The sequence below is a fragment of the Cariama cristata genome, unplaced genomic scaffold (assembly GCF_000690535.1).
Source record: "Cariama cristata isolate BGI_N322 unplaced genomic scaffold, ASM69053v1 scaffold35441, whole genome shotgun sequence".
Classification (NCBI taxonomy): domain Eukaryota; kingdom Metazoa; phylum Chordata; class Aves; order Cariamiformes; family Cariamidae; genus Cariama; species Cariama cristata.
The window spans coordinates 22,673-36,661 of NW_009601630.1; the positions used below are offsets into that span (position 1 = coordinate 22,673).

General features: G+C 47.7%; 1 protein-coding gene across 1 annotated transcript; it reads right to left on the reverse strand.

Annotated features, from left to right (window-relative positions):
- Positions 1-165: 165 nt before the first annotated feature.
- Positions 166-12,166, reverse strand: DRD3 (dopamine receptor D3). Its single transcript, XM_009710524.1, has 6 exons — positions 11,883-12,166; positions 5,096-5,208; positions 3,756-3,898; positions 2,468-2,664; positions 1,217-1,562; positions 166-372 (listed from the first exon to the last, which is right to left on the reverse strand). The coding sequence occupies exons 1-6, from the start codon at positions 12,162-12,164 to the stop codon at positions 176-178; spliced, it is 1,278 nt and encodes a 425-aa protein (XP_009708826.1). The 5' UTR covers positions 12,165-12,166; the 3' UTR covers positions 166-175.
- Positions 12,167-13,989: the final 1,823 nt, after the last annotated feature.

Here is a 13,989-nt window from a genome sequence, read left to right on the forward strand (position 1 = left end):
GTATTTGGCTGTCGGCAATGACCTCATCACGCTGACCACCGCCGCTCGCAGCCCGGGGAAGCGCATCGCTCCCCACAGCGTGTAAAGCAGAGGGAGGGAAGGGCCCCACGCCTTGTCCCCAGCCTAGGAGTCTGTGGCAAACGGCAGCCCATGCAGCACGGGGCCGGCCCCGTGGTCAGCAGCAGAGGATCTTGAGGAAGGCTTTGCGGAAGTCGGTGTTGAAGGTTGTGTAGATGATGGGGTTGAGGGCGCTGTTCACGTAGCCAAGCCAGGTGCTGGCACTGTAAAGCCCTGGGGGCACGTGGCAGGATGGGCAGTGGGCGTTGAGGATGTGAATCAAGAAGAAGGGCAGCCAGCAGACTATGAATGCCCCTGGGTTTAGAGAGAGGGAGAAAACAATCCATGACTTGAGAAGCAACTACTTCGGAACGGGCCTGCACCTGTGCCCTCTCCCTCCATCCTCTCACTGTTTCCATGCATGTGTCTGCATTTGGTAAATGCTGAAGGTTGTGTTTATTCTGGACACAGAGGGACTTGGCGCGAGCTCAGGCTCCTTGGGACCAGTTATGTGAATGGATGGATGGGGCTTCAGAAGTGGCCTGGTGACAGACAAATGCAAGTGGCCACAACTTAGAGGGAAAGACTGCTGCCTTAGCTGCTTTAATCAGTTACAATGAGGGCTGCGCTATTTCTGCGCTACCACTGAGTTACTGAGGGGAAGCAGTGCATCTGGTGACTGTGACAAGTGACCGGGCATCAGTCTCCTGGCTTCTCTATCCGGCTCTATGAGTTGGTTCCTCTGCTGCTCCTTGCCTCAGTTTCCCACTCTGTAATTGGACCTAAGAGCTGCTGCATGTATGGAAACTTAGGATTGTTCCAGCTTTATAATAGTAATAAGATAATGGGTAAGAGAAAGCAAAGGTGTTGGCTGTTGCTCCCTCTAGCAGGGCTTGTTGGCCACTGATTTAAAACAAAAGGGTAACAAAACATAGCAAATAAAATACTAACATACTTGGCTCTCAGCATTTGAGAGCATTACCCTAGGTCCCTAAATGTCCTACCACTGTCTCTCCTGAGTTTGTGGAGCAGTCACAGCTGAGGTCTGGGCCTGGCTTGCATTTTTTTAATCTCAACACTGTATTAGGAGATTCCTTGCTCTTGCAAGTCCCGAGCCATCACCCCTTGCACCCAGCCAGCCAGAGTGGCTGTCACTCACCCAGGACAATAGCTAGCATCTGCGTAGCCTTCCTCTCCCGAAGCTGGATCAGCCGGGGCTGCTGGTGCGCTTGCTTCAAAGAGCTGATGGTTTTGCCATCGCTGAGCCTCCGTACCTCCAGTCCTGGCTTCGTACTCTTTCTCCTCTCTTCCAGCCTGCTGTGTTGTGTAGTCCCTGCTGTCTTGCTGGGGGATGCCTCGTGGCCAAAGCTGCAGTACCGCTGCAGGCTGAAGACAGTCAGCAGCTTCCTTTTGGTAGACATCTCCTGGCCTGAGCATTTGAGTGGGAGACAGGGAGAAAAGGTGCCTTGGCATCTGTTTGGCAAAGCTTTTCTCTCCATGTGTTCCTGCAAAAGAAGATGCCGCAGAGGAACTGGGAACCATCCAAAACCATTCATTGAGTTGAAGGATGACAAGGAAAATTGTAGGAGTCATCCTTAGCCCCACTTGCTTTTTAGGTTTGCACCTTATCCTCTGGACTGGCCTTGGCTTATCAGAGGGGTGAACCAGCACAGACAAGTCTCTGCCTCCATCCCACCAAGGAGAAGCATGAGCACAAGAAGAGCTGAAACACCTGCTCTGCTAACCTTTCTCTTGTATTTTTGTGTTGGCTCTGCTCCCCTCAACATCCCCACCCTTTTTTAATGTAGCTTGACTGTGAGAAAATGGGTAAAAACAAGTGGATATGCATGACCAGGCAATCCCTTTCAAACTATTGAGCTGGTTCCCATGGTTGCAGATATTTCATCTAGAAAGGTCAGTGGAGCAAATGCTCTGTGCACCATGAACATTTTGACCTCTTAAGTCTGTCAAGTGAAGAGGGGTTTGGTGGTTTGTTGTTTTTTTTTAAATAATCTAGGTTAAAGCCTGTGAAGCCCTGAGAATGAAGCTTCGTAGAGCAAAAATCAGTAAATGGAGACATTGAAATCAATAATTGAAGAAATTAGCCAGACTTCTGCATGGCTGAGAAAGCTCTGCTCTGAAGAATTACTGAAGTAGGCTATGCTCTTTTCTAGTTGCCTGGTCCTAGAGGGCAGAGATACACAGGGAGTATCCTCTTTCCAGAGGGCTGAGAAGGATTTAACTGGGGCTTCTGCATCTCAAATATCATGGTGCATGAGTGAGGGATGGGATGAAAACATGCCATGTTCTTCTTCATGCTTTCTGTTCTGTACTTTGGCCCTTTGAGGAGAAGAAATGATGCATGCCCTGTCCTTTTTGACAGCTCGTACTGCGTTCATGTGGATCTTACTTTGTGTGCATAACACGGTTTGGTGCTGGCGCTGTGGCTGCCCTGCCGGGTGAGGGTTCGCTTCTTTTGTCTTTGTCTTAGCACGAGGTAAATCCGGACATACAGCAGCAGGGTCACCACGAAGGGGAGGTAGAAGGACACCAAAGAGGAGTAGATGATGAAACTAGGGTTGGATATGGAACAGACACTGGGATCCCCTGGGGAGGAGGAGAGAGAGAGAGAGAGAGGAGCGACTGAGCTGTGTTGGTTTAGTACAAGGAGCCTCTGGTGCATTGGCAAAGCAAGTCGAAAGGTGGCCAGGGGACAAAGGCAGTCTAAGGAGTGCAAGTATCTCCTGTCTCTATTGCAAATTATACTGTGGCCTACCCACTCACCTAACTGATGCTTAAAATGGACTCTACCCAGGGCCATCTAGCATGACCCAGCATGCATCTTCCTGCTTTTCTGGCCAACAGCTCTAACCTCTTCTCTCATGTCTGTTCCTGTCCATTCTCAGAGGATCCTTTCATCCTTTCTCCTATTCCTCTGGCAGCCTCTGAGCTGTCTAAATGCAGAGGTTTGCCTTCATCCCCATCTGTCTGGACCAGGCAGAGGGGGACAGCAGCATGTCCCACCCCCTGTCCCCTTCTCGCCTCAAACACTGCATGGAGGATGGATGGGGAGCAGAGGGCTTCTGCCCGTGGCTCAGGGAGGAGGAAGGCTTCCCTGCCCCTCTGCCTCCAGGGAGAACTGGTGGTCCTAGGTGAGGGGAAGGAGAAAGACCAACCTTCTTCCAAGGAGGAGGCTAAATTGTTTGCCCCCCTCAAGGGATTACGTGAGGAAGCAGCCAGACAGTTGGGTGAGAAGGAGGTTTCTCACAAGCAGTGCCAATATGCAGTCCTTGCTGTCTCGGCCTGTTGCTATCGGCAAGATGCAGTAAGTCTGATGTGTGTGTGTGTACTGGAAATGCTGCATGTCTGGACATTTGCTCTGTGTGTGCAGAGTGATTGTTTGGGGGGATCTGTAGACCTGGACACTTTGATGGACGTTGATTTGGCAGCAAAGCAGGCAGGTCTGTCCTCAGAACAATAGTCAGTGTCTGCCTGAGCAAATGGCAAATTTATAGACAAGAGCGCATCTGCTCTCCAGCACTGGAGATTTTTCTCACCCTCCATGGCATGGTTTCCAGTTCCCTAAAATTTCACGTAACTTGGAAAGTCTGCAGGACCCACGTTAAATGACCTGGCCATACACAGGGCAGCTCCATTTCCAACCCCTCCCTGTGTGCTATTGTTCGGACGTCACCTACCTGTAGTATTGAAGCCAAAGAGGAGAGGGCACGACACTGCAAACGCCAGCATCCAGACTATCGCGATCATGAGAGAGACCCTCCTGCAGGAGCTCTGCCCAGTGCTGTACTGATACTGAACTGGTTTCACCACTGCAGTGTATCTGCAGACCAAACCAGCTCCAGAAAGAGGAGAGGTAAGAATGGAGGGATGAAAAGGACCAGGAAAAGAAGAAATGAAAGCCATGTAGGCAACATGATGGTGAATGTGGTGAAGAAACGGAAGAAAGGAGAGATCAGGTGATGGGATCAGCAATTTTTAGAAATGGTAAGCGGTGTGTCAGGGGGAGGAACAGAGGAAATCAGAGTTAGTTGGCAGCACTGCAGAGAAATGCTCTGTAGAACTGCCAGCATTGTGAAGCTACAAGGTTTGGGATACCAGATGGATCCAGAAACCCCAGGAAAGCATCCCTCAAGCCCCTCGGGTTATATGTGCACTGCTGGGAAAGAGCAGTCTCTGGAGCAGCCACAGCCTGCCATGCTCTGTGCCTCAGCTGTCCGCTCTGGTGTCGGCCTCACTGACAGCCACGGGTGGGTGTTCAGGGCCTCCGGCTGCTGCGGTACCCCAGGGGATGCAGCTCAGCAAGGCTAGGATTTGGAAGGCACAGGAGTCTTGTCTTCAGGATAGCCTGGGGGCTGCTGCTTGCAGACAGAGCCAAAATGAAATGGGGGTAAAGATTCCCATAGAGGATCACCAGACCAACCCAGTGTTGAGAGCTGCTTTGTACGATTACCCTTGAACCACATATTACAAAGGTACAGCCTGCAGTGTTTTTTCCTTCCCCCACTCCTCAGTCCTAACAGCACCATGTGCGCCGAGGTCTTGGCTCCCAGCCTTCAGCATTGCTTAAAATAGGCTCAGTTTTAAGATGCAGAAAACGAGAGCAAGGCTGAAGATTACATAGGGAGGGGTGAAGATTATTGCTATGTATATGGCAGGATTTTGTTGATTAGAACTTCATGAGTGAGGTCTCCAGAAGGAGAAACCCTCTGAGACTCAATGAGAATTAGATGACCAATTCTAGTTCTTGCCTTCAAAAAGCACAAGGATGTGGTTGACTACCTACCGGTGATGTTTTATTGTTTGTGCCTCTCTGCCCTTAAGGGCAGACATCTTCTAGCACATGGTGGGCAGAGCCATTTTAGTAGCTGTAGTGGCAGTGATAGACTTGCAGGGCGGTTTGTGTTCCCAAAGACACCGATGCTGCCTGTGCAAACCCCGCTTCTTTGTCCCTGCCATGCTGAGGTACGGGATCAACCCCCATCTCCAGACTATCCCCCTGGATGCTGTTGGCTCTTACCTGTCGATGCTGATAGCACAGAGGTTTAAAATGCTGGCTGTGCACATCATTACATCCATGGTGACGAAGATATCGCAGCAGATGCGGCTGAAAGTCCAGACTCCTCCAGTCACCTGCACCAGCAACCAGAAAACTGTCAGCCTTGTTCTGCAGTGAGTCCTGATAAGTTATGTATAAGGAGGTGCTGTTCTCCAAGTAGCTCAACAGCTGGATGAGTTCATGTCCACTGTGATGTGCAGAGGGAAACTGAGGCACCTGTGTTGTGTTGTGTGCAAGACAACACAGTTGCAGGTCATGGAGAAGGAGCCACACCTTGACTTCCATCCTTTAGTTACTCTTACAGAGGGAGTCAGGGTGAAGAAATAGCAGCTATCTCTTCCCTTAAGACCTAGCATGATAAATTGATTTAAATATGATATCACTGCATGTATCACTTTGATTAAGGATTATCTGAGAAAATCTAAGAGCTGAAAGTGTTTCTCAGCTTAGCTGCTGCAGTTCTCTTGCAGGCAGTGAGCTGGGAAATTTTATGCATTTATGTGTGAAACAGAGACCTGAGACCCAAGGCTTCTCTAAAATCTTATTTGGATTCTTATCTCAGTTACAGATTTTGATTATTAGGTCTGAGTGAGAACTCACAAGCTATTTGGATAAAGGGTTTCGATTTGCTACCGTGTCCAGCTTTTGTTCAGGTTGTTTTGAATATTTAATCTGAAGTGTGTAAACATGAAAGCTTAGCTATGGCTAATCTTTGTGATGGAGAAATGCATTTTTTTTTTTTGGCCCAGCCATCAAGTTCTTGACAATGACCTTTTCAGTTGACAACAATATGCTCCAAGCACCATGTGGCACTGCTCTCCTTGGGGCTGGGATGACAGCCTGACTCCGAGCAAGGTGGTCTGCCTCAGGACCTGTCCCTTGTAGGAGATGAACAAGGAGGCAGCCTGCCCTCCAACAGATAAACCCATTGGATGAGTACAGCAAACAATTCTAATGCTGCGCTGGTTGGAGAAGGGGTGTAGGAGAGAAAGGAGGAGGAAAGTCCTTGCTTGGAGAGAGCTTGGATTTTAGCCTTCAACCCCATAGATCCTGCTGGTTCGCCTGGATCCTGGGAAGCCACCAGGAACTGGCACTGGTTTCTGGTCTCTCTGCTTACATTTAGACCGCATCTGGAGCATGGCATCTGGTTTTAGGGCCCCAGTACAGAAAAAACGTTGATGAATGGGAGTAAGTCCAGCGGAGGGCCACCGAGACAGTCCCTGGGGGCTGCAGCACTTGGCCTGTGAGGAGCAGCTAAGGGAAGGGGGCTTCTTCAGCCTGGAGAAGAGGTGGCTCTGTGCGGGGGAGGATGGCTGATGGCAGTCCCTTAGTGCCTACTGGGAGGATATTAAGAAAGTTGGAGCCAGGTTACTAAGAAGATGAAGCCAGGTTTTTCACAGCAGTGCGTGGTCAGAGGGTGAGGCAACAGGCATAAGTTGAAAGAAGAAAGGTGCAAACTGGTTATGAAGGTGAACTTTCTGACCATAAGGACAGTGAGGCAGTGGAGCTAGTTGCTCGGTGAGCCTGTACAGGCTCCATCCCTGTAGGTTTTCAAGTCCCACTCAAAAATACCCATCCCAGATCAGGCTGGAGAGGGTGCCCCAAGTAAGCTTGGCTTCTAAAGCAGTGGGTCAACCCTGCAGCAAGTGTCGATGCCTAGGAAGGACGCGGCTCCCTGCAGAGAGAAGCACTTGTATAAATACAGAATTCAATCTGTGCAAATTGTTTTCAGAGTCGTTTAAGAAATAATCCTGAGAAATTGAAATTATTTTGTTTGTGCCAGCATTCCTGCATACGGGCACAGAAACTCGCTGAGGTGAGCTCTGTCTTTAGGGTGTTCTCTGCTGGACCCAGCTGCTACGTGTCAGAAGTCAGGTACCGAGCGAGGCAGCCTGCCATTAGATCCCTTGACTCTGAATGAATGCAGGGGAGAGAAATGGGAATTGGCTTGCAAAATGCAGTAGAGAACTGTGCTTTCATCTTCAGTTCTCTGATACTTGTGGGGTTCCTTTGGTTTTTTTTTCTTTTCTTTGCTTGCTTTTTTAAAAAGAAAAAAAAACAACAAACCAAACCCTTAGAGCTTTTCTGCACAACTTGGTGAGCTACAAGACGTGCAAACTGAAGGCTGTCCCTCTGAAATTAGGACCTTAATAGGCAGGTTCAGCTTTCAAAGAAACCCCACATTGTTTTTGCTTTAGTTGCAGATTTTGAGATCTGCTTGACCACCTCAAAATGTTAAAAAAAAAAACAAACAAAAAAAGCCAACAACAAAAAAACCCACAAATGCTGGAAGCCTTTGCAGTGGGACCCAGTAAGGGGTGTTTCTGTAGTCTGAGGCAAAATGCAATGCAGCGTCTGTGTGATCTGTGGAATTTGAAGAATATTTTGCCAGGAGCTGGTGCCAGGTGTTTGCATGAAAGCCAGCTGCTGCTAGCCCAGCAGATGTGCAAGCACTTAACTGAGGGAGTTTCCAAGGTCCTGAGCGCATTCAAATGTTAAGCTCAAGAATGTGAGCCATTAAAACTGAAGAAGAGAGTGGTGGGAATGGCTCTGAAGTGGACCCTCTCAGGATGATGCATTCAGATCATACCACCTGCATATTAAGCTGTAGCTTGTATTAAGAGAATACTTGACAGATCAAAACGTTTGGGGTTAAAACCCATCCTCCTTTCCACCAGCCACAACTTCTAAAATGGGGAGTAGCTCCGCTGAAGTTGGTGAAGTAGTTAACATTGACCTGTGGTGTATGCGAACCCAGAATTTATTCCAGAATTTAACAATGAAGAAAAGCCTTTTTATTATAGGCCTCGTTCATAATTTTAAAAATTCTATTTCTGCTCTTCCTTTTATTGCTCTGTTCCACTCATCTTTGCTATAGCAGCTAGAACTTACTGGTGTGCATTTCTGGTTTTCATGTGCTGGCAGGGTACCTGCTCTTTATCCCTCTGGTACCTTTTGTCCAGGAATCTCAAAGCACATCACAGGTATTAATTGAATGAATCCTCACAACTGCCTGCGTGAGCTGGGTGGTCAAATATTATTCTCTTACAGCTGATGAGAGCAAACCACAGAGAGATGAGCCGATACAATCTCTCATTACCACTCGGTCCGTGTGTGGTAGAAGCGGGAATAGAGTCCAGGATGAAATCCTGGCTCTGTCAAAGACAATGCTAAAGCTTCCTATAGACTATTCAGGTCAGGTTCTCACCTCATCTTTCTTGATGACCAGTCTGCTTTATCCATGCAGTATTATTATTTTTAACTTTCCAACCCTATAGGAAGTCTTCCAGTTTAAAAAAAAAATAAAAAAAATCATTGTGCATTCATGAACTTATGTAAATCCATCACTCTCCTAAATCCTTAAAAATAAACAAAAGGCTCTCTGTGAATCAGGTATGTATGATGATGCCATATTGAGGAGTACGTGGATGGGAAAGTATGAACACGAAGTTGCATCAGGTGATGACAGGGGTGTAAGCAGTGGTGCACCTACGCGTGCTCACTTAATTGCTTTGTGTTTGAGAGCGCGTTCTTCTTGGGGGTGCTGTTAGCTCCCTGCAGCTGTGAAATGGCTGCTTGTGTTTTTGCAGGGTGGGAGTAACGAAGAGCATGCAGGTGGTCAGGGCTGCTGACAAATGGTAAACTGCTGAGCTGCAGTAATTCAGTTGTTGGTCCTCCCTTTGACAGCGGTCTGGTGAGCTCCTTGAGCTCAAAGAGCAATTGTAGGTCTTGCTGCTCCGGTGTGAGAGCCACAGAAGGGGAGACAGCATTACTCTCGCATGCTCTGAACAGAGCTGCAGATTGGACCTCAGTGACAATCATCTTCTGAAGGGTTTTTTTCCCTCTGGAGGTAGACCTGGATGCTGTGAGAACACTGAGAAGGATGATCCAGGCCATGCTGCTACATGTCCTCCTCCATTTATACAATGACTATAAGGCATGATGGTATTTAATGCCATCGAACTCCAGTGGGCAGGATAACCTAATGCCACTATCTTAGCAATCTTGGTGAGCTTCCACAGTGGTGCCAGCCACAGCATCAGAGGTCAGTAAAGAACTGGGGTAGCAGTACTGGTGTATTAGACCTACCCATTGACCCCAGAAGATTGCTAGACACAGTGCTGAATAGCATTTTTGTGCCAGAAACTTAATTAGGTGGAGGTGAGGATTTGGGGGTTACAAAATACTCCTATTGCTGCTCTGTCACAGCCTTCCCAAAAGACTTCTCAGAAAGAGACAGTTCTGGTCTGCATGATTGATAAAATGACAAATTTCATGGAGAAGATCCAGGCCACACAGATGCCTCTAAAAATTGAGCGTAAAGCACAAAGTTCACAAATGACATTTAAATCCGAGGTATTCATCCACCTTTAGCTTCTTCGTAAATAATCGCCAGGTCTCAGACGTCTGGTTTGGCAAACGCTCGGTAGATGAATAGGTATTGTACATGGTTTTGGGGACTGAATGATTTCTTGGCATTTCCAAGCCCATAGTGTACTGAAACATGATGCCATTCCCACTTCATTGGTAGCATCACTGATCCATCGACAGCAGCAAATATCTGAAAGACTCTGGGGCTTTTTGGACTATTTTTTAAATCTTAGTCTTGCTGGAGTCCTACAGCCTAGTTCTCTAGGAGATACTGTGCAATGCTGGGAGCGGTGGTTTGGGTTTGGGATGTGTGTGGGTGGTTCTGCCTGTTGTTTGGGTGACTCTTGGATCAGCTACTTTGATTATCCAAGCTCCACAGATGGAAATGTATCTTGAATAGGTCCACAAATGCAACTAGGGAATGGACCTACTGTCGTCCTCACAAATCATGACCACGGTACTGCATGGGGACAGAGGCTGCTTCACAGATGTGCCCCAGTCCCACTCTGTCCACAGCAAGAGCGAGTGTTAAGTCTTTTTCTAATGCAAAGCATATCATGATTTAATTAAAGATTGGACTATGCTTGAGGTGACGGACTATTCCAGTCTGAAATAAAATTTGACTTTTAATAATATTTTTTTAGTTGCAGCCAAATTGCAGAGTCTAATTCTGTCTTGCTGGGATGGCTTCCCCACACACACACTTATTCGGTGTAACACAACTGAGCTGTATGCATCCTGCATCCAGCTCCAGGACTGCTCCACACAGCTGAGTCTAAATGTTGCTGCTGACTTCATTAGGAATGTGATTGCACATGCAGTATTGTGGTGCTCTCTTTGTTCTTTCACTCCACAGCGATGATATACATAAACAATTAACCTTCAATGCCCTTGTTAATAGGGCTTATACACAGAGCAAACCCTTAATTTCTCTTAATTGCAGCCTTGTTGAGACTGCAGTGGGCATGGTTTGGGAGAGGGCTTGGATCAATACAAGGGAAATGCCCAGGCTGGGTGAGTCATGTTGCCTGTTCAACATACTCCGGTGGCAGAGGAGGGCTGTAGGCCACTGCCAGTCCCCTGCTACCTGATCAAATCTCCTTGTACCTGCATAGTAGGTCTGGCATTTGCTGGTGCCGTCCCGTCTTGTCCTACTTTTTGTTCATGCAGTGTGCAGTCCATATGCACAAGTCAAAATCCCTCTCTGCTTCTGCTTTGTTTTACGGGAAAAAGGTCAGCCAAAGGTGGGCAGCTGCCAACAGAATATTTACCCTACCCTTCAGCCTGATCCGGGCTTGCCCCTTACAGAAAGAGCATGAGGCTTCAGCGAGATCATGGCTCAGAGGCTTATTTTTGCCTCTGTTAGCATGAAAACAGGGTACTCGGGCTCAGCTGAAAGCTTATGGCTGATAGATGTTCACTCTAATTTTTCTAGACCTACTAATTTTTGTGAATTAGTGTAAAAATACTGAAGAGAACAGATAAAAATGTCAGCTGTAGCATACTTTCATTTATTTACTTTAGTAAAAATATTTGCTACAGGAGTGGCTTCAGTAATTCAGGATTTTGCTGCAGTGGTGGGGGATTTGGTTTCCATCTTTGCTGCCCTGTATCTGATGGTGTTGTCCACACTGCGCATGGTCATGCCAGTACATTTTTACACTGGCCAGTGTGCAAAGATCAGGAAAACGAAGAATAAGACCCTGAGGGCTCAATGAGTTCTTTGAAGTTACTGTGAAAATGCTCACGTGACTTAAAGAGATTTTGGAGCATGTTCTTCAGTTTCACCTCTTTATCAGCCTGCTTGGGGAATGTTACTTGGAGTTGACCTAACATCATGGATGCAGGAGATGAGGATTTGACTGTCCTTGCTTGTTTTCTGGCCAGCAGGAGTAGGGATTGATCTGGGCTCTAAGATGAGTTCCTATAAGGTACTTCCACCCTATTGCCTCCCCTGCCATTCCTGAATCATCATGGTGCTCACTGGCAATGCTTCTGGCTGATGGGGTCAGCTTCAAGCATGCTCAGATGAAAGTGGCCGTAGCACATCAGAACCCACAGTCTACATTACTGGCTGTAGCCCAGCTGCCATTCAAGCTCAAAGAGGCTGTGCTCTTCCAGGAAGAGCAAGGCTCAGGGTATCTGCTGATGGGTGGGACTGTGGTGTGTTTGTCTGGCATGTGTCCAGCCTACGAGGGCCATCTGTGTGACATTGTGGGTTGCCACCCACCCCACAAGTGCCCCAGAGCTAGCTGGGGGGTTAAAATGCAAATGGATTTTATCTGTACCAGAGCTGACCTACCCTGAGAGCGTGCACTAATGCTGGTGAACTCATACTGTGGTTAAATTCTGCTAATCTTGCCTAAGATGTACTCACCTCCAGGTACACCATCCATGGCATCACCAAAGTAGCCACCAGCAAGTCTGCAACTGCCAGGCTCACCACAAGGTAGTTTGTTGTGGTTTGCAAGGTGCGTTCCCTCAGTACGGCTAAGCAGACCAGCACGTTCCCAAAGATGATGGCCAAAATCAAGATGCAGTAGCAGAGGGCGTAGTAGGCATACGAGTGTGGCAGGTTGGGCTCTGTAGTGTTGTCTGCCCCACAGGGAATGGGCTCGGTGGCGTTAGGATGACTGCTGGCTCTTGTGAAGAGGGCCATGGGGACGCCACTGCAAAGAGAAAGAAAGAGATGACTGAAAATCAGAGCTCTACAATAACTGTGGAGGACAGTAGCATTTGTGGACAGTGTATGATTTTCATACTTCATGAATGCTACTTCAAGCCAATTATAGAGGTCTTTCTTCTGCTCATGTATAGGCAAAGCTTTGCTTAAAGTCTTGCTTGGCCTGTTTTGCTTTTCACTGAATCGAAGCCAAGAGAGGAATGCAAGATTTCACCTCCTGTGAGCATCTGAAAGGTGCATCTTATCAACCAACTCAGCTGTACGGAAAGTGGCAATGGTTTTAAAGATGCACCAAAGTCACACCAGAGTACAAGTCAGCCAGGCAAGAGCACGGTCTGAAAGACAACAATCTGTAGTGCTGAGGAAGACCCAATGCAGTTACCCAAACCAGGGCTTGGCCAGAAGCCTGGACCTACTATCTTTTCTTCTGGGAAGTACCCTCTGGCTTCCCTCATCAAAAAGCGTCTTCAATAACTTCATGTACTTCAGTGCATGGCAGCCTGGCAGAGAGACCGCACCTGCGATGCTCAGGTGGCCTCTTGAACCCTGGCCACCTGGCAGTAAGCATCACCTACAGAATTACTCTTTTCCTGCCCTGTGTTTCTGTCCCAGGCCTTCTGTTCAAATAACGCTTTCCTTCAGCCCTGCCTGCCTTGCCAAAGCTTGACTGGCAGTGCTGCCCCCATTTCATCCATACTATGCTCTGTGTTTTCCATGCCTGGCCAGAAGATGCACTTCCAGTGCTGAAGAGCAAATCAACTTGTCATTTGGGATGAAATAATGGTAGGATGCTTGCAGGGTACTCTGCATTTCTTTTTCTTACAATGGATTCATGATTGTGCTCAGGAACCTACCCTCTCTTGATTTAGAAAGAGGATGATTTTTTCCAGGAATATGAAGGCTGCTGTCCCAGGGTTGTTCTGTGACATTTAATTGCTTGTATCTGATTTTTTTTTTCTTTGCTAGTGCTCCCATCGCTGAACTCATCATCAGTGTGACAAGTACAAAAGGCAAGGGCAAAACATGGCAATGCCAATGGTATAAATATTACTCTGTTCCACTTCACACTTCAAACAGCAGCATCTGTGATGCACACACTCCTGGAAGAGTAGCTGTGCTATAGGTATAAATTACTCCAGCCCCTTGGCATATATTCATCCTTAAAACTGGTGTCACTTGCCCCTGCTGCTTTCTAGTTGGGAGAGGACAAGGGCTGAATGAGATGGAAACTGAACTTCCCTCTGTCCTGTGAACACAGGTCCCTCGGGACAGGGGTGAAATGATTTCTTATGGCGTGTGTTTTGTTTGAAGGTGCCTGTGCTTGTCTCTCCTTCTCTATCTTTCTTCTGCCTGCCCCGACCAAGAAGTTAAACCTTCACGGATTTTCCCATAGCACGAGCTCAGTCCAGGACTGTTTGTTCATAAAACAGTTTAGCTGCAGCCACCCAAAGACAGGACTAATTTTGCAGTACCCCTTTCAGGGACACAGATCCCATGCTGCGAAATCTGTATTGTCTGGGGCCATGAAAGGCTAGATCCTGTAGCGTTGGAAAAAAACTACAATTTCCTTAGCCGATAAGCAAAGCCACAACAGGGAATGAACAAAACATCACGTGCGATATAACCAAAAGGCTTAAGGCACCGCATTACAGAGTTTGCCTGCAGGTTTCCTGCCCCGTCTCCTGCCCCTTACATCCTAAAGCACTATTTCTGACTCTCACCTGGAGACCAGTCTTCCCTACCAGGATCCCTCCCAGCTCCCCACCCCTCGCCCTCCCAGGCCCCGCAGCACACACACACA